This window comes from Pieris brassicae, chromosome 10, assembly GCF_905147105.1.
Source record: "Pieris brassicae chromosome 10, ilPieBrab1.1, whole genome shotgun sequence".
NCBI classification, from domain to species: Eukaryota; Metazoa; Arthropoda; class Insecta; order Lepidoptera; family Pieridae; genus Pieris; species Pieris brassicae.
In genome coordinates this window covers 11,958,254-11,977,534 of record NC_059674.1, presented here as the reverse complement: position 1 = coordinate 11,977,534, position 19,281 = coordinate 11,958,254, and the positions used below count along the sequence as shown (strand labels likewise).

The window sequence follows — 19,281 nt, the reverse complement described above, 5'->3', positions numbered from 1 at the left end:
TTATTCTCACAGGAGAGTTAATTCTTAAATCAATTTTGCTATTACTGCCCTCTAGGAAAGTTTTATGAATATTGTTTATGTATAAATTGTGGAAGGACGGCGTGCCCTTCCTTTGACCTAAAAGAAGGATTCTGAGCAGTCTGACTGACTGGTCAGCTCAAGGCCTGCGTTGGCTAAGGTTGAAAAATTTTATATAGATTGAGCAGTCGAAATAACTTTGTTATCGCATTTCAAGTTCATCATATTAATTTTTAGGGACTGGTTGTAGGTGTCGCTACACAATAAACAAAGATTTTGTAATAGTAAAATTGTTTTTATTTTATTTAAGAAAAATAGAACAAAACCTACTAATCACATTTTATATAGTTTTTGATCAAGCAGATAGCGCATAGCCCACAAAATACTTTAACCCTCTGCCACTAATGGCAACACCATTTTGTATTCTATCTAACTTCCGAATGCGATGTACGACTACGATGCCAAGAAACGAGTCCGACCACCGACGCCAACGAGAACGACAACGACAGTGCGACACAATCCGCCATGTTGCCGACCGCAACCGAGAAGTTTGATAAGAAATTATTACTTCTCGTGAAAGAAAACCCGGTTCTGTATAATACGAATCATGCCAGATATATGGATTGCAATGCGAGGGAAGTTGCATGGCAAAAAATTGGGGATGAATTGAAGCGGCCCGGTAAATGTTTTTATAATACACGATATTTCTTTCTCGAAATTATATTGGCCCCTACCACGGTATTTTTTTGTCTGTAATCGGTGATTTTCTTTTCAACTCGTATTTTCTAATTAATTTTTTTTTTATAATATGTGGGTTGGGTATTCTATAATTCGTATTTATTCATTCTTAGATTGAATTTATTTAAATCAATTTATTTTAGTCAACAAGGTCATTTTTATTTTTTTAATAATTCAGGAAAAACATAGGCTTGTTTATTACAAAACAGCGTGTTATGTGCTAATTTAATTTCGGTTAAAAAAAATCAAATTCTTATTTGAATGAGCGTAATTAACGTTCGTAACCTTTCAGTATTATTTTCCAGCTGCTGATTGCAAAATTCGATGGATAAACATTAGAGACGTGTATCGGAGAATCTTGCGGCAGCTAGCAACTAATACTGGTCTTCGAAAAAAACAATATAAATATGAAAACGAGATATCATTTTTGAAACCCTTCTTTAAAGATATTACATCTTTTTATAAATACGAGTCAGACCAAGGCAGTGACCCTTTGAATAATGAAGAAGAAAGTAATGACGGTTGTGATGAACCTATTCAGCCAAAAGTAGAGAGGAAAGTAAGAAAGAAAAGAAGAAGAGAAGTGCCATGCCAAGATAGCGATGACCAGGAGGATGAGGCTCCAACTATTCTTACGGATACATCAATGCCAACTGAACTTGACGCATCTGATCCCGTTGATGCATTTCTGCTTAGCATCGGTACAACGCTAAAGACATTTTCCCCTTATCATTTAAATGTTGCTAAAAGTAAAATATTTTCTATAGTACAAGAACACGAACTTCAACAAATTGTTCAAAAGGAACGGTCAGGCACATCTCATGATATTAAAAGGATATCTTCTTCAGATAATGATATCAATTTTATGCAATAGTAATAACATAAGTTACATATAAACACATCAAGGCGAAATACCCGATATGCAGAAGATTACGTGCATGCCACCAATAATGAAATTTCAAACCGTTTACTCGCATATACCTTTGTTAGTGTAAGTGATAAACTTAACATTTACATTAATTACATTTAATCAATATTTACCACACACGTAAGAAAAATAGAAATAGGCAATGTATTATATAATAAGGCAAGAAAGAAACGTTAAAAAAGTCATAGATTAAATTAATCGACTAAACTAATGTCTAGAAACGACTAATTATTATTTTAATGTTTTTAATATTTAAATATTAAATTCATATGCATTAAAAAAAATCTACACTGATTGCACTTGTCTTGCACTCATTTAACTAAAGTACTCGTTGGTTGGTGTGTTTACGCTGTGATGAAAAAGACATGACTACTTTAGTTAAAACAGTGCAATAAGACTGATTTATGTTTTTGAGTAGGGGAAAATATATTGCACCGTGAATACACACGTACTAAGCAGTCGTACACATGAGTACATTCGAAATGTTATATTTATAATTTACATGGTAGGGGTTAAAGTGTAATCGTATCAATTAACATCTTAACGACTTCTCCGTTGGTTTATTTGTTAGGTATATTTAGAATAGTATGACGTATTTTAGAATAAATAAGTATTATATATAATATATTATTATACATTTGGCGACTTTTATTATAAGACAACGTAAATCTATTGAACATACCTACATCATCATACTAATTCACATAACATAGTTCTGATATAAGACAAGCAAAAAAACATCAGCAAATTTTTGTGTACATGAATTGTATAGTAGTTTTAAATGGACTTTAAAAAACCAAAGGAGGTGGTTACAGTAATATTATATAGTGGTAATTTTCTCATTAAGACTTAAGGCCTTGCTATAAATGATCATACAAAATGATTTAGATAAAATAGGATATCAAATCCCGTTTATTTAAATAATAGGGATAAGTTGAATAAATTATTGGATTGTTATTTTATTACATTTTTATAGAACAGAAGGCAAACAACCAGGAGGCTTTCCTGATTTAAAATAGTAACTGAAAGTGAGTCCTTTCATCCTACAAATTATGTAAGATTCATGCAGGTAATGTAAACATGTTTCGGTGTAACTTTGTATTTGTGTTAATAAATAAATTGCTACTTTTTCTCTAGTTATATCTTTACGTAATTTGAGTTAAGCTAACTTAACTACCTTCATGATTGATTTCACATTCTCTGAGTGAAGGATGGGTAAGAAATGCACAGCAGGTATAAGTGTTTGTTGTTGGAATGGTAAATGATGCAAAGCGTGAGAGGCCTGGGGCCATGGCAAATATATATATAGATAGCTGTGTTGCTCCAATATTCCAAAATAAGCAATGTTAATTTCAATCAGTGTCATAGAATGACTAGTAAGAGTGTACTCATTCAGTCTGAGTAATTAACCTAAGATTGGTTTAAAAGAGGCATATAATATGTTTATGTGCATATGTGGAGCAAGGCCACAATTTTGTAGTGGATTTTGATTGAGAATACAGCAGTAAGGAGATGGTTCGGGTTTGCAACTGTGGGACCAAGGATGTTTGATGATCACATATGTGCCTACACCACAGCCGTGTCAACTGCATGACGGATGTCGATGCAGTTCTGCCGTCTTCTGTTTAGTTCATATTTTGATATGTTACCAGAATTCTATTAGTATAATTCTATTATACGTAATATTAAGTACATATAATAAGAATTATTGACGGATTTATAATCTTTAATTTCCTTTTAATAGCTCTTAGGTAGTGTGTTTTTTATATTTTCTTTTAGCTAAGTTTATTTAATTTATATACTAATTGTTTACAATTTGCATTATTAACACTGTCACATTCACAATGAGGTCTATTTATAAAACGTAAACGTCAAAAAATATAACATGTGAACTGTCAACTATTGACTAAGTAGGAAGCAGATAGTAAACATGATATACACTGTATACTTCTCAGTGTGGTCTGCGATGCCATCATATAATGTGTTAATAATGTGCTATTTGATAATAGTTTAAATAAAGTACTGAAAGTATTGTTTTATAAAATCTCACTTTAAAAAGTGGTATGGGGATAATAATTTGTAAATAAACATACATTTATTAAAAATATCCATTAAAAAGCCTTATTTTTATACGTATGTGACGTGATAATACATCTTCACATTCCTTGACGACGTTGACGCAAAATACTTGTAAATAATATGTGTGGGGGCTTAGGCGAGATGACTTAACAGTAGTGTGGGCAAACAAATGGTCAGGAGGCTCACCTAATGTTAAGTGATATCGCCACCCATGGACACTCTCAATGGCAAAGGCCTCGCGAGTGCGTCGTCGGCCCTTTAGGAATTGGTACGCTCTTTTCTTGAAGGGCCCTAAGTCAAATTGGTGCATAAATACTTAAGTACGTAGCTGGTTCCACATAGTGGTGCGCGGCAAAAACTGCCTTGGAAAACGTGAGTTGTGAAACGGCGGACGTCGAGGTGATACAGGTGGAATTTCATATTCAGCCTCGACGTCCGACGATGAAACTCAGCTGCCGGTATTAATCTGAACATTCTCCATGGTTAATGCGGTAGAAGATGCAGAGTGACCCCTCATCTCTACGCAACGCCAGAGGATCAAGCCGCTGTGGGACCGATCTTGCTCTTTATTTAGTTGCAAGCGGTAACCCAGAGTGAAGTTCCGCCTTGCCTTGCTGGGCATACCTAGCTTTTTGGAGCTAGTTAATTTATTTCCCTCCAAATGACCGCGAAACTGAACGTCATTCAATATGCCAATAGTATAATAAATTCCTTTAAATTGTTTAAATTTAGCTTATACGTTTACTAATTTCTATAATATAAATAATTATATTTTTTTACAGCTTGAACCTGACAAACTCACTGAATTGACATACATGTTGGCAAAGAACCCCAATGAAATATATGACTAGATATATGTTTATACCCAATTGAACATTGCCTGAAGATATGTTTTTCTGTATTGATCCTTCTGTATTAATTCCTTCTAACTAATAAACACTGTTATTAGAATGTAAATTTTTATTATTATTTACATATTATTAATTTGAAAAATACATATGTTTAATCAAAGACACGAAAAAAATCAGACAAGAATAATATAATTCATGAAAATAATAATAATAATCCTTATTTATGTTTTTCACGAAAGCTTCACATATAAACGAGTTACAGTTATTTATTATTATAAATAAATAGTTGTCTTTCTTCTATTGAGGGAAATGCTTGTATCCGTGAGACTGATGCCTGCTGATGTAAGAGTACCTGTGTTACAGGGCATCAGGCCTCTACCAATTTGGATCGACAGAAGGTTTTAAAAAGTAGAGAAAATAATAAGGAAATTTCATTATCATAAATACTTGTGATATAGCATTCTTATTTTTTGTAGTTTTCAACTATAAAACATATTGCTGAAGAAGGTTTAATTGTGTAATTCATAAAGTTAGTCGCAAGAGAGAAAAAAAAATATGATGTTTTAAGGAATATTTTTAACTTCTGTAACTTATGTTATAACTTCTACATTATAAACTCGATATTGTCATCTTATTTCTTTATCGATTATTTAATAATTTCTTCATAATGACACTTCCTAAACTCAAAACACTAATCTCAATATCCTAAATATAAAAAAAAATATTTTTTTTACTATATGAGACATAGTAGTATATTCTATTACTTTTACTTTATGTAGTAGTTTAAATTAAAATAGTTTAGTCGTAGAATTTTTGGTCGCCTATCCTCATGATATCTTCACCGTACGATGGGTGAAGAACATAATACATTTCTATTATAATTAATAATTAAGTTCATATTCAGATGAATCCTTAAAAAAAAAATGGCGTAAAAATTATAAAAAAAATATTAGGCCCGACTTATCATTAGTTAAATGTGTATGAAATAGATATTCAGAATAAATATTACACCTAAAACCTTTTGTTTATCATTATTAACTTCATCTTTTTTATTATTATTCCCTTTGAATTCGTGATCCTTTACAGTAAAAGGTATTATGACTGTATGCTATATATATTGGTCTTTAATAAACCTAATTCCTTACGAAAATGGGTACTGAAGGTTTGTAGTTCAAGTAAGAAATACAAATAATATTTTTTTACAAACCATTAATTAATTAATCAAAATCTGTAACACGCTTGATTTGACTGGCGGGCATATTTTATGACGCTAATCGCGTTATTGTCTGATCTCTATAAAACATGTCGCAAACTTTGTTATTAGTTAGTCTGTTTACGAGTCTGCTGTAACTATACAACTGTATATATTTTATAATACTTTAAGGAAATTAAAGAATACAGTTGCAATAAAGTTCAGCAATATGCAAACTTTAAATATATTAAGTACATACATATACCTTACTGTTTGTATGGGGCTACTTTTATTCAATTGTGAAATGTGCTCTAAAATCTACCAAGCAGCAATGGGTATGTTGTCCTCAATTGCTTTCTGTGATTCGACACTGAAGATGTCTTTATTTTTTGTGTTATTCAATCCTGTCTATTGGAATGTCGTGTCTCGGCTGGAATACTATACACATTTCTTAACGAAAATAACGAAAAATCCGCGGAATGGATGTTACATACTGGGAACTACAATCTTCAGTCTTTGTCTTATTAGAAGTCATTATTTTATAGAAGCTATGAATAACCAAGCCACGTCGGAATTCCTGCAGAATTATTTGACGAAAGCAATTGCGATGGTGCTTATAATCGTGGGTCAAGTCCTGGTTGTGACATCGACGTATCAGCTGGGCATCGTTGGGACGTATTGTGGTGATTATTTTGGTATTCTGATGAAAGAGAGAGTGACAGAATTTCCCTTCAATATCTGCAATAACCCCATGTACCGAGGGTCCACTCTAACGTTCTTGGGCTATGCTTTGTTCCACGCTAAGCCCGCAGGAATTCTCATTGCCTATTGTGTTCACTTGGTCTACGAATCAGCCATAAAATTTGAAGAGCCATTCACCCTTAAGATTTACAGCTGTCAGAAACAGAACGGAAAAGCTGTGAACTAATTAAGGTTTTGTATCACGCAAGGATGACTTGCAATTGCGAGAGATTATGGATGGCATGGGCCTGCATCAATGATTTTACTGATAATCTTCAATTTTTATATTATGGATTGTTGCTGAATTTCGACGTCACTTTATCATCTAAGTTCATTGTATATAACTTGCGATTAGACTATTAACTTTATTGTCAGTAAATAAAAGTATTTTTGATATTATGTGTTTTGTAATTAATTTTTTATTAGCATTAATGAAGCCACGGTCGAAACTTTCGCTTAATACGCGTGGTCTGGGAGCACCTATCTTTTCTAAAATAGTACTTTCTGTAGTAAATTAGGGGTGGTTTGTATGAGACCTCCGCAAAACTTTATGGTCTTCCATCCTAAGGAATGCGTTAAGACCGCTACGTCTGAATTTATATAAGGACTCCTTGCTTGCAATAATAGTTACAAAAGTTTCATCACTCAACAAGACCTAACCTCAAACTCTCTATTACACGAACTATTGTATAAAATTTGTTAATGCAATATTTTAAATGATTCGTTATGTTTATTACTTGAAGATACAAATTTATAACATTTTACGCAAAGAAAATTCCATATATTATAAAATATTATCATTCATTCATATAATTTATCTTCATCAGTTAATATTTCGATATTAAATAGGATGTAATGTTCTTATTCAAATGTTGTACGTATTATATTATATTAGCAAATACTAATAGCTAATTTCGAAAAGACGAATAACACCTAAAAATATACTGCCCTATTTAAAAAAATATAAATCGATATTATTACCCAGATTAAACAAATATGTAATGTGAAATAATTTTATTCGTTTAATGTTTTCGTTAAGTAATGTATCAAAGTTCAAAGTTTCTAATTAAAAGTATAGTTATACTTTAGAGACGATAACATATTCTTTATCTACCCGCTGTTTATCGATACCAAATTCCTATTCATTTTGTATGTTCAATAAATAATTATTACGAGTTTAAGGGAAATAAAGGATTATATATTAATAATTTCACCAGATTAATTGTGTCGTAAATAAAATTTATTAGACGGGGTCAGAAAGCTATGATCATTAAAAGTAATTAGCATTAATTTTCCTCGTCTGTATCGGTAGTTGATTGCTTATCAGCGCATCGTGTCATTACACACGAGGAGTTAATAGCAGTACAAGAACCATAGTGCGAGTCGAACTGTACCGGTACTAACAGGGATATTTTCAGAAACGTGACTGAGTTGTATTAAAAACATATTGAATTTTGACAAATGATAGTCATTCGCGCTAAGTCTTGTTTCTGAATTTTTGCCTTAAAGAATTTTGTATCGCACAATTGAAAATACATCTATCTATAAATACAACTATCGTGAAATTGGATAAAAAGCTGAACATTGATGTTAGATTGTTGATCGTTATCTCTATTGGAAGTTTCAGAGTACAGATGCTGTTACCAAAGCGGGTCCGACCGCGATACGTGTACACCATACATACGCTTTATGGGCCTTAGTGTAACTGCGAGTGCGATCGTTTACCAAAAAGGACATTTTGCGGCGGATTGCTAGGTGCAGAGATCATATACGTAAATATATGCCTACAGTATAAGCGTCTAAACTTAAAATCTTGAGTCTAAATCCTGGCTGTTGACTCATTTGTCTTTGTATTTCGTGCTCCAAAACATCCAAGCCTTTTAAACCTTACATAACTTACTGTAATGCTGTACCGCTTGCATCCATATATAAAGGTTGGCCAAAAAGTCGTGGATCAAACGCAACTTGGGGTTAGATGGGGTCATCAGCTGCAAAAAAAAAACTACGAGAGGTCCTTCAACTCGACCCCTGTAGAATTATCATTTATTTTGCGTTTTTAAAAGAATTTTTTTTTACTTATTAAAATTCGAAAAAAATTACATCTGTACTTTTTCATAACTTCCTCTAGTTTGGTACTGATGAGTCCTTGCGTTAGACATGCTATTGGTTGTTTACTGGGTGCATTGAAGATTAAGTTTTACTAAATGAAAATTTCTCAAATCATAATCGACCTTATAATACTTCCGACCACACTCGTAAAAAATACTCTACCGAAAAGTTACCCTGTATTACAAATTTTGGCGCATTTAATAGGCATTCTAAAAAGGTATTAGACATAGCCATGAATGGCCCTAATTTATTTTCTAATATACATACACCACACCAAATATGTAGTGAATTATTTGGAATGTTTATTAGCAATCTGCTTTACGTAAGGGCGTTATCTAAGAACTTACAACGACCTTACGCCCTACAGTTGTACCCTAACATATAAGTAGTCAATATATAAAAAACTACGGGATATCTGCACCGAGAGACCTAAGGTAACAGACGGAGCCCTACGGGTAGGATCAGAGGTTCAAGGTGGTGGGATTTTCTCAAAACTATCGGGCAGGCTCACCACATTGTGGGCTTCAAAGTCTTCTTTCCCACTTTGAGTGAGAAATGAATAAATGCTTTATTCATATATTTAAAATGTTTAATTGAAACAATCAAATCAGCCATGCATGATTATATTTAAAAAAAATCGGATAAAGGTTACAAACTTAATAAAGCATTTATTTTGTACGACATAGGGTCTGTCTGTCTATTAATCACGTGATGTCTTTTTATCATTTTTTAACTCCTCCCTCCCCTATGGTGATACGTGGTGAAGTTTATGATTAACCCCCTTTCCCCAAAAATCATGTGTATTTTTTATTACCTACAAAGAATCTTAAAATTTTTATAATATTATCTTTAAGTACCGGTATAAAGTATAATCTAATCCTATTCTAGAAAATTAGGGAGCCTGATAAAAAACGTCTAGTCGGAAATATTGTAGGTTGAATTTGACTGGCATACAAATATTATTAAAGGAATGGTGTAATAATACGATAAACTTATATTGTACTTTGTTCGTTGCCTGGCAACGGCGAGTCAAGGTTACACTACAATCCGCTTTTCGGTTTAAAAATCACGCGTTTGAAGAAAAAATAAGTACACGTGATATCTTACTATACCTCCCCATCACCTTTGTGCTATTTCGTGATTTTTGCAAAAACACGAACCTTACGTGATTAATGAAAAGCCCCATAGAAAATTTACTTTATTTTACTTAATTTTAACTTTCACACTGACAATTTGGATAATACCAAGTTAATTATCTTCGCTAGTACATAGGCTACCGGAAGGTTGTCGATTAAACGTATGGCGCGATATGATCACCTCATTTTTATCTTGTTTTCGTAATTGTTATCATAAACTATGTTGAATCGAAAGTTTGTTAATTAATGATACTAAGGTTATCTAAATTGTGATGTAATTGTTTATAAAAAAATTAAACGTGCCAATTAACATAAGATATTATCTCTAATAGTTACTGATATATTGATATATTGTTATTAACATATCATAACTACTCGATGTGCACGTGGCATTTTCATTAAAGCTCATTTTTCAAACCTTTAGAGTTAGTTGTTAAGGGCCTATATGGTCGCCAAACTCCAAAAAACCACATTGTTTCTTTCCATTTTTTTTCCATTAACATATATCTGAACATATCAACAACAACCGCCGCCGAACTTAACTAGTGTATAAATAAAATAATATATTTATAAAATATAATATATTTTACAATTTTACGATTTAAAGTATTTGTGATATGTTATGATATAAGATAAAAAAGTTACGCTTACGTACGCTTATAGTTATTAATCTTATACACAAAATACAAAATTATTATTTTACTGACAACCTTTTTCTTTAAAGGGCCATTAGGCATTGGTTAAAAGTACAATGATCTTTACTCTTAATAAGACTAGATTAACGAACATATGGCGAAATAAATACTAGTTCAGAAAAATGTATTTGTGTGAAGGATATTGTATACGAAAATGGCCTTTATTGAATTAACTTAAAAAATACAATCGATAATGTATTTGGAATATAATAAAAATCTCTCTCGAAGCTAAAATTGCTACCTTTATATATTTTATTTCTTTATCAAAAATATACAACATATTATTAAATCTATCATTATCATAATCCGCAAATCAAAACAAGTAATTACTATTTACGACGATTTTATTGAGCTTCAGTAGTAGTTTCGTCTGACCCATCGAATTCTCCGTCCACGTTGGGACATTATCTTCACTGATGCGCTCTCAGCCACCTTCACTATCTCTTGTATCTATAAATATATTTCCAACTTTACTTACTATATCTATATTTTTAATTAATATTTGAGTGTGCGCCTTAATATGTTTTTTTAATAGTACGCGCAATACGATTCGATAATATTTTGGAATCTAAGTTATTAAGAAATGTAGGTACGAATATTGTTTCTTTAAAATCGAAATCTGGAGACTTAATTATGATATTAGATAAAAGTCCATAGTTCTTTAATCTCTTATTTATGGAAAATACATTATATTTCTATATTTGTTTTTATTAAGCCATGCATTTATACTGATATATCTATTGTAACTGTTATTAGACTAGTACGAAGCCTTAATCTTTTTTTTAATAAAATTTGTATTGATGGTAAAGTTTATCAGAATCAAATGTATTTAAAATACTATAGAAACTTACACTGGTCATAAGATTCTGTGCATTGCCAACGAGCATGTTCATGGCTTCTTTATCCTCCTCTGAACCTAGAATGAATTAGGGATATTATATTATGAAGAAATTATGAATCAAACATGAGATACGTCAAGAACAAATTTTACAGAGAAGCTGAGTATCGAAGTTCATGAAATATAAAACATGTTAGATCAAAATTGCTAAGTAAATAGATCTTTTCTGCATTATCAATATTAAGTATGATAATATAAACATTATCTTTTATTCATCTGAATACACTTTTAAACTTATAGATTTTTATTTATTTATTTAACAGAATAATACAATCTTACACAGGGTATATAAACTGCCAGTTCTCAAATCTAGGTCGACGGACGAGAGGAACTAGCAGTAAACTCTGTGACTATTTGTAATAATATTAAGAAAAAAATAAAATATTCTAAATAACATTTAAATTCATATATTTTTTTTTACATTTACTAATAAAATATAATTAAAAAAACAAACTATTAGCACGTAAATAATTAAAATATGTTAATGTTTATTGGTAAATATTTAATTAATCTTAAGGTAAGAACAACTTAGAATTTGACTGAACACGTAACCGAGATAAATAAAATATACGACACTCGACTAACTACGACACTCGACTAATAAAATATAATTAAAAAAACAAACTATTAGCACGTAAATAATTAAAATATGTTAATGTTTATTGGTAAATATTTAATTAATCTTAAGGTAAGAACACCTTAGAATTTGACTGAACACGTAACCGAGATAAATAAGACATTTTTACGTATATTCTTCTGAAAAGAAATCGTAGTTAAATAAACATACCTTGCTTTCCTAATGTGGATCCTTTGACGGTAGTCAACATTTTCAATTGTCCACTGATTAGGGGTATCCTTTGGCATACTTGTAGTAAGTTCTAGAAAAAATAATTGAACATCGAAATAACAAAAGAAATCATAGTCATATTTATAAATATATATAAGACTCACATAGATATTACATTTATTTAATAAAATTTAACATCCTTAAGCTTATTGATGAGAACGAAAGTTTTTCTTTTAATTTCTACATAGTGAAGTAGTTTTTCATATATATGTAATATATAATCCGGTACCTAAACTTACCAACTAAGACTCGAAAACGTATTTCCGTTCGCTGACTTTATTCTTTAGTTTTATTGATTTGAGATAACACAAGTTGTGTGTCAAGATTTAATTTCAATATTTATACCGTATTTTGGGTGTGTTTCTATATTATTGTACCTATTTCATGATATTTAGTATATATATTTTTCATAAAGATAAATATAGGGCATTTTTTGAACTATTCTTGGGGATATACTATATATTTAAAATACATACGTTTCTAATCCTCAAATCACTACATTCCATAGCTAGTTTCCGGGCGAGAGCCGCCACTTCGTGGGATTTTGCCACGATCTCCTTTGACGTCGCTATCAGCTCAGATTTGCGATCTACATTAAACAAACATATGGGGTCAGTAGTTATTGTTAATTAATTACAATACTGATATTGATTGTTTTCATTTCCGTTAACTGATTTCTCGGTGTCGAGAGGTCGTATCCGCTTATTAACATGGCGATCTCTTCGCAAATAACAATTAGTCCATTAATTAACTATTATTTGCTACGCGTTTAAATTAAAAAAAAAAATATTTTCATATCAAATCACAAGCTGATTATTGTCGATCTGTAATCACTTAAACCACGTAAGTTACAACTTTTGTTCAAGTGTTATCTTACCATTATACATATGGTGCGCCAGCCTGGCCATAAGCACTGCGACGCGTTTGGCCACAGCAACCACTTCGTTATCTCGAGCTGACCAATCGCGTACTGCCGCGTGCAAACCGTGAGCTGCCGCCTAAAAAAAAATTATTAAAAAAATAGCCTCATACACGATTCAAAGTGTATGGGACAAATTTTCATAAAGATATTCGTGTTTTAACGTATAAATATTTAATGCATTAATAGAGTCTTACAAAGATTGGTTGATCGGCTTCTGGCTCCTTCTGGAAAATTGTTTCTCCGCCGAGAGCAGACTCCACCTCCCCAGTCTTACGAATAATCTATAAGAAATGTATGATTTATTTATCCTCGTATAGATATACGACACTCGACACTTCAAGTGTCGAAGCAAATTTTTAATAGTTTACATAATGACTTAGAATGACTCAAGAGCCTGCAAACTATAATGAGGTGTTCCATTGTTTTACGAAAAACGCATCGCGCATCGCATGCAAACATTTGAAGAAATATATATAAGACTTTGAACGAATATGAATGCAAATTTCACTGTTTACCGTTTCCAGTACTCTTAAGTAAGTTTAGTACTTACTAAAGTGTAGAGACACAAAAATATTAATTGTTCTAAAGTTCATTTTATTATGCATAAACTAACTAAAATATATAACTTTTTTAGAATAAACTTTGTTTTTGTGATAGTTATAAAATCCACAGATTTCAAAAACTATCTTTCACTCAACCTCCAAAATACAGAAGCAAACTTTTTCAGGTCATGTATTCTTTTTGCCTTATTACGACCTCAAATATTGAAATTTTATCGTTTAAAGCAAAGTCAAATTGGGTGTTAACCCGTTTTAGTAATGGTGTATTTTTTTCTAGAACGCGAAACCTTGAAGTTGTTAAGATCAATATCGCAACACGCTTTAATCAAATGACGACACATGATACTGCGTGATATATACGACACGTACGCGTACGCGGTGCGTAATCGCCGAGTACGAACAAATGAGCACTAAAATCGCTGTAAGATCAAATAATGACGTCACAGATGACAAAAAGTCTCTAGTAAAATAAGTCAACTTCAATAGCCTATTTCTAAGTTTATGGATGAATTACTGTATTTTTAGTTATTTATAGAATTATATCATAGCTTTAAATATAATATTAACAACATCATGAGTCTTCTTTATTGTAGAGCGAGAGATTAGAAGGAAAATTTATTTTAAAGAAGTAGGCGAAATTAATAACACGGACAGTCTTAAAGGAGAAACAAAGGATATATCACCTCAGCAGCAAGATCGGTTTTGGTGTGATGTGCGTCTTTGATGCTCTTCTTGATGCTGGCCAGAGTTTGCTGAAGCTCAGGGTCCTTCTGTACGTTGACGCTTGACATACCTGCTTCCACGACGCGGTTACCTAGCCTAAGCAGTACCGTACAGATTATTAACATTCTCATTCTCAAAAATATATTTCAGAGGTACTAAAATAGCGTGACATAGGTTATAGTGAAAGGGGAAATCGAATAATTGGATTAAATATTAAATTTATCTCAATCGGACACATAATAATTCGAATTATTAGTATTATTAGTATTAGTTTACGTAATAATGTGTGTACTTATTTATACGCGTTAGAAGTTATACTTCTTTGGCGTAAAAATTATCTTTCGCCTAATCTACGTTCGTACGTAATCTACGTTTGTAGAAAAAAACGACTCCAACAATAGGAAAAAGGTATTTAATACATTGAAAGTTTTATTATAACACATAATCTAGTTAAATAAAGTTTATTTAATCTTCATAATTAAAGAAATTTTGACTGTGTAATGTTTACCTGAAGTCAGTCCTATCAAGACCGTAAATTTATCGCATAGCATCTACGACACTTATAGGTTATCTATAGTAGTTATTATGAATTAAAATGATCATATCCACCTGGATAATCACCAGTTTTATATGTCCATTCAAAATATATACATTAAAAAAATATCGTAAAATATACGTATATTAGTCGTTTGCTATGGTACATGGTTATGCAATTATCACCACCGTACGAAAATTATACGAAATCGATAACCAGATTTTCAAAGAATCACGTTAAATGACTTTCGGTATAAAGTTTTTATAAATTATTTCTGGATGCACAATAGGTACCTACCCAAAAGGTAATGTAACTTACCTAGTAATAATAGATGATGCAAATTCTGCTTTAATCGGATCATTTTTGGAAGCTTCTTTGATGCGGGCCATTGTTTCAACTGAAATGTCATACGAACGGATAAATAAAAAAAAACACATTACATTTCATTACAGTCTGTTACGATATTTTTCAATAATATAAATACGAATATTTTGTGACTTATAATAATTAGTATTTCGCACAAATCGTACGCGGTTCGCATACGACGGTCTTTAATATACTATCATAAGTTTAATTTACTAGCTGAATCCGAAATAAAAATCTAGAGAGTAACAGTAAAGATCCTATATTTTTAGATTATGTGTTTGTTCTATTGTACTATTGTAAAAAAGGTTTACTTATTTTCGTATTGTATTACACACATTTCACAAACATTATTTATCTGCATCGCTTTAAGGCTCATTCTTACGTTCATAAAAAGAATATTCATGAATAATTTTGTTAGGAAGCGCGCAGTTTTTATAGTCGTTGGCCATACAGTTCTAATCTTTTATTATTAATAATATAAATTAATATTAACTTATATTTAACTTACCCGCTGCTTGCGCAAAGTCCATGGGATTCACCGCGCGGTCACATAATTCCCGAACCCGCGAAAGGGATTCAGCATATTTCATTACCATGTCTTTGTAGTTCTCTATCGCTTGCTATAGAAATACAGATAATCTTAGATCCATCAATAGCAGAACCAAATATAAGTGGACGTATGCAAACTTCTAAATGAATATAACTAATGATGCAGTGAACAAATGATTCATTTGTTTGAATCTTAATTGCAAAGTAAATTTAAGAACAAATAATAATTAGAAATACTTACGTCATTTTGATTTTTAACCGAATCTTGCGCAGCTTTGACAAGTGATGGGGCGAGAAGTTCTACCTATTAACGTAGATAGTTTGTAATAATTTAACAGAATTTGTTGTTGATTTTATTTTGTACAAACTTTTATTACACAACTAGTCAAAAATAAAATGAGAACACTTAAATATCAAATAAAAATAAGATTCTTGATTCATGAAGCTACAAAAAAGAGATTATTAATTAACACAAATAATCGCGTAATGTTTCTTTGATAAGACAATTCAAGACATTAAAGTGATTGAAAACGTTTTTTTACTGTAATAATTCTACTTATTATTTCTGAATACCTGTTTGCTGGTGTTTATAATGTCATATCTGATAGGTGCAGTGGTGGTGTCCGACACAAATTGAGCGGTTCGTGAAACTCGGCCAAGTTGTGCGAGAAGTTCTGCTATCTTCTTGTCTAACAGGAGGTCACGCCGTTTCATGTCTGATAATAGTTAAAATTTCCTTCATAGCGATTAAATGCGTTTAGATATAAAAGTATTAGGGCTAAGAAAATACGTCTAAAAAGACGTGAGCTAAGTGTCAAAAAAATCAATTCTTTATGACCCAAAAAAATTGCGTATAAATAGAAATTTTACGAAGATATTTTTAATTAAATTATACTAAAGTCATTTTATTTTTTAAAAATACATTTCAAAATTAATTGTAGCCATCAAAACGAGAAATGTTATTTTACTTTTTTTAGTGTACACCAAAGCCGTAAAAAATAAATATTTATTAAAGTCGATATTTCTTTATTAAAACAATAGTAATACCTGTTTCTTTACGTATATTCTCTATATCTTCTAAGGGTTGTTCTTCAAGGAATTCCTCTACAACTCTCGTTACTACGCCCCGTTCTAACATCCCCTTAAGGTCTCTCAGTCGTTCCAATAGTAGGCTTAAAAAAAAAAATTATTATGTGATAAAAAATATTACACGATAAAAAACATTTCATATAGTTCATAAAACTATTTCTTGGTCGCTAACTCCTGTCTGAGTATCGAAGGTATAGTAAGATCTGACGCGAATAATCTTTCACCGATTTCGGCACTGCGTATATAATTTTGAGGACGATGAGCTTTTCTTGGTTCTCGTCGATGTTACGTATTGTGTAACGAAAGTACGAAATGATGCGTTGTCGTCATATAGTTGATAAACGAGTTATATGGAGCTGCGTGCGTTTAGTGATCCACGGTATACTTAACATTCGCCACTATAACCACATTTCAAAAGCGTCAATCCTTTGCTTTTCTCGGACTATTGTCCATCTTTCTGTTCCATATAAGAAGATGGAAAAAACAAGCGCACGGATCAGTCAACTAAATCAGTCTAGTTGCACCGTTTTAACTAAATTATCTTTTCGTCTCTTTCTGCCAAATGGAGTTTACGATATTTACATTTATTTATTAGAGTACATTATATAACATACATTTTCTTATATAAGTTACAATGTTTTGTTTTTACAATGGCACTACAACCTTTTTAGGTCTGGGCCTCAGATTTCTGTATCTGTTTCATGATCATTTGTCAATCTAATAGGCAGAGTAGGTGATCAGCCTTCTGTGCCTGACGCACGCCGTCGACTTTTTTGTATCAAAGGCAAGCCGGTTTCCTCACGATGTTTTCCTTCACCGTTCGAGCGAATGTTAAATGTGCACATTGAAAGAAAGGCCAATGGTGCACAGCCGGGGATCGAACCTACGACCTCAGGGATGAGAGTCGTACGCTAAAGCCACTACTGACAAATACTTGTCAGTTATAGTTAATTTTACAAAAAAAAAAGTTACACTCTTTAGTTTTTACTAATGACCTATTTAAATAATATTTATTTGCTATGATGAATACAGAAATATGTGAACTTTTTAATCGAACTTTACGTTACGTTTGTATAAATTACGCTAACTTTTTAACTATTCGTCAATCTCTTACTGCTTATTATGCTCATTGATTTAACTAAATATAGGACTAGGATTTGATTCCAACCAATTCCATTTGATTGACAGCGAGACATTGAAATGTGTTATACAACTTATATATGAGAATATAAATCATACAATTATTATCGTCAAAATTTTGTGGATTTTTTCTTGTAGTCACTTAGTTTAAACGGAAATTCATTAATACAAACCTTGCTTTCGCACTTTGATATTTCACAGAACACTCTTTCAGAAGTTCTTTTGACTCTACGACAACATGCAGCATTTCTTCTTTCTCTGGATCTTTTAGATCTTCACATATCTGTAAAATAATGAAAACTGTGTTTAATAAAACTTAGGAATAATATTTTTTACAAATTTATGTTGTCAATGTAGCCTTGGATTTCTGTATCTGTTTCATGAGCATTTGTCAATATAATAGGCAAGTAGGTGATCAGCCTCCTGTGTCTGACGGACGCCGAAGACTTTTTGGGTTTAAAGCAGGTCTTTTCACGATGTTTCCGTTTAAGCGAATTTTAAATGCGCACTTAGACAGAAAGTCCATTGGTGCAAAGCCGGGATGGAATCTTCGACCTCAGGGATAAGAGTCGCACGCTGAAGCCACTAGGCCAACACTACTCTGAATTATACAAATACCCTAAACAAAATTACGACTTTAAATATATATGATTATAAAACATATAGAATATAAGAAAGATTATGGAAAAGAAATGTTACATACTTTTTCACCCATATCAATAATATTGTCAGCTGCGCGTATTGCTTCGTTCTTGACATCTTGTTTGCACGCCGGGTTTCGGAGCCATTTGTTGATCAAGTCAATTCTAGAAGAAAGTTTTAACAGATGTTTTTATGAGACGTTTAATTAAACTCTACGTTGTAAAAATTATAAAACGTATTTAAGAACTCTTTCCTAAAAAAATGTTTAAGTATTATGGGTAAGAGTCAGCCCTAAGTTTGACTCCGGTTAATCAAAAACGTATTAAATTTTGATATACAGGAATTGCGCGTCTTGAGCGCTGTCAAATATGTGAAACATTCGGAATGATAGCTCTTGAAACTAAAGTTGATTCCACTAAAATCCAATATTATATACTTAGAATCTCATCTTGACAGTTGTCGCAATTACGACTCGTAATTTGAATAAAGAAAGTGTTTTATGGTAATTAGACATTGTATGATA

At 31.7% G+C, this 19,281-nt stretch overlaps 2 protein-coding genes across 4 annotated transcripts in view; one reads left to right on the top strand and one right to left on the bottom strand.

Annotated features, from left to right (window-relative positions):
• The first annotated feature begins 505 nt into the window (after positions 1-505).
• Positions 506-2,589, top strand: LOC123715775. Its single transcript, XM_045671063.1, has 2 exons — positions 506-697; positions 1,062-2,589. The coding sequence occupies exons 1-2, from the start codon at positions 544-546 to the stop codon at positions 1,628-1,630; spliced, it is 723 nt and encodes a 240-aa protein (XP_045527019.1). The 5' UTR covers positions 506-543; the 3' UTR covers positions 1,631-2,589.
• Positions 2,590-10,829: 8,240 nt separating this feature from the next.
• The window catches only part of LOC123714860 (talin-B-like), a 51,300-nt gene continuing 42,848 nt past the window's right edge, over positions 10,830-19,281 (bottom strand). For all 3 annotated transcript variants that reach the window (XM_045669472.1, XM_045669474.1, XM_045669473.1), the window contains 14 exons: positions 18,820-18,922; positions 18,290-18,399; positions 16,935-17,059; positions 16,461-16,603; positions 16,129-16,191; positions 15,847-15,958; positions 15,291-15,369; positions 14,398-14,533; positions 13,349-13,435; positions 13,110-13,230; positions 12,709-12,821; positions 12,173-12,263; positions 11,339-11,403; positions 10,830-10,937 (listed from right to left, as the gene is read on the bottom strand). In XM_045669472.1, coding sequence (XP_045525428.1) covers positions 10,842-10,937; positions 11,339-11,403; positions 12,173-12,263; positions 12,709-12,821; positions 13,110-13,230; positions 13,349-13,435; positions 14,398-14,533; positions 15,291-15,369; positions 15,847-15,958; positions 16,129-16,191; positions 16,461-16,603; positions 16,935-17,059; positions 18,290-18,399; positions 18,820-18,922 — 1,444 coding nt within the window. In that variant the 3' untranslated portion in view covers positions 10,830-10,841. The remainder of the gene's footprint in view (positions 10,938-11,338; positions 11,404-12,172; positions 12,264-12,708; positions 12,822-13,109; positions 13,231-13,348; positions 13,436-14,397; positions 14,534-15,290; positions 15,370-15,846; positions 15,959-16,128; positions 16,192-16,460; positions 16,604-16,934; positions 17,060-18,289; positions 18,400-18,819; positions 18,923-19,281) is intronic.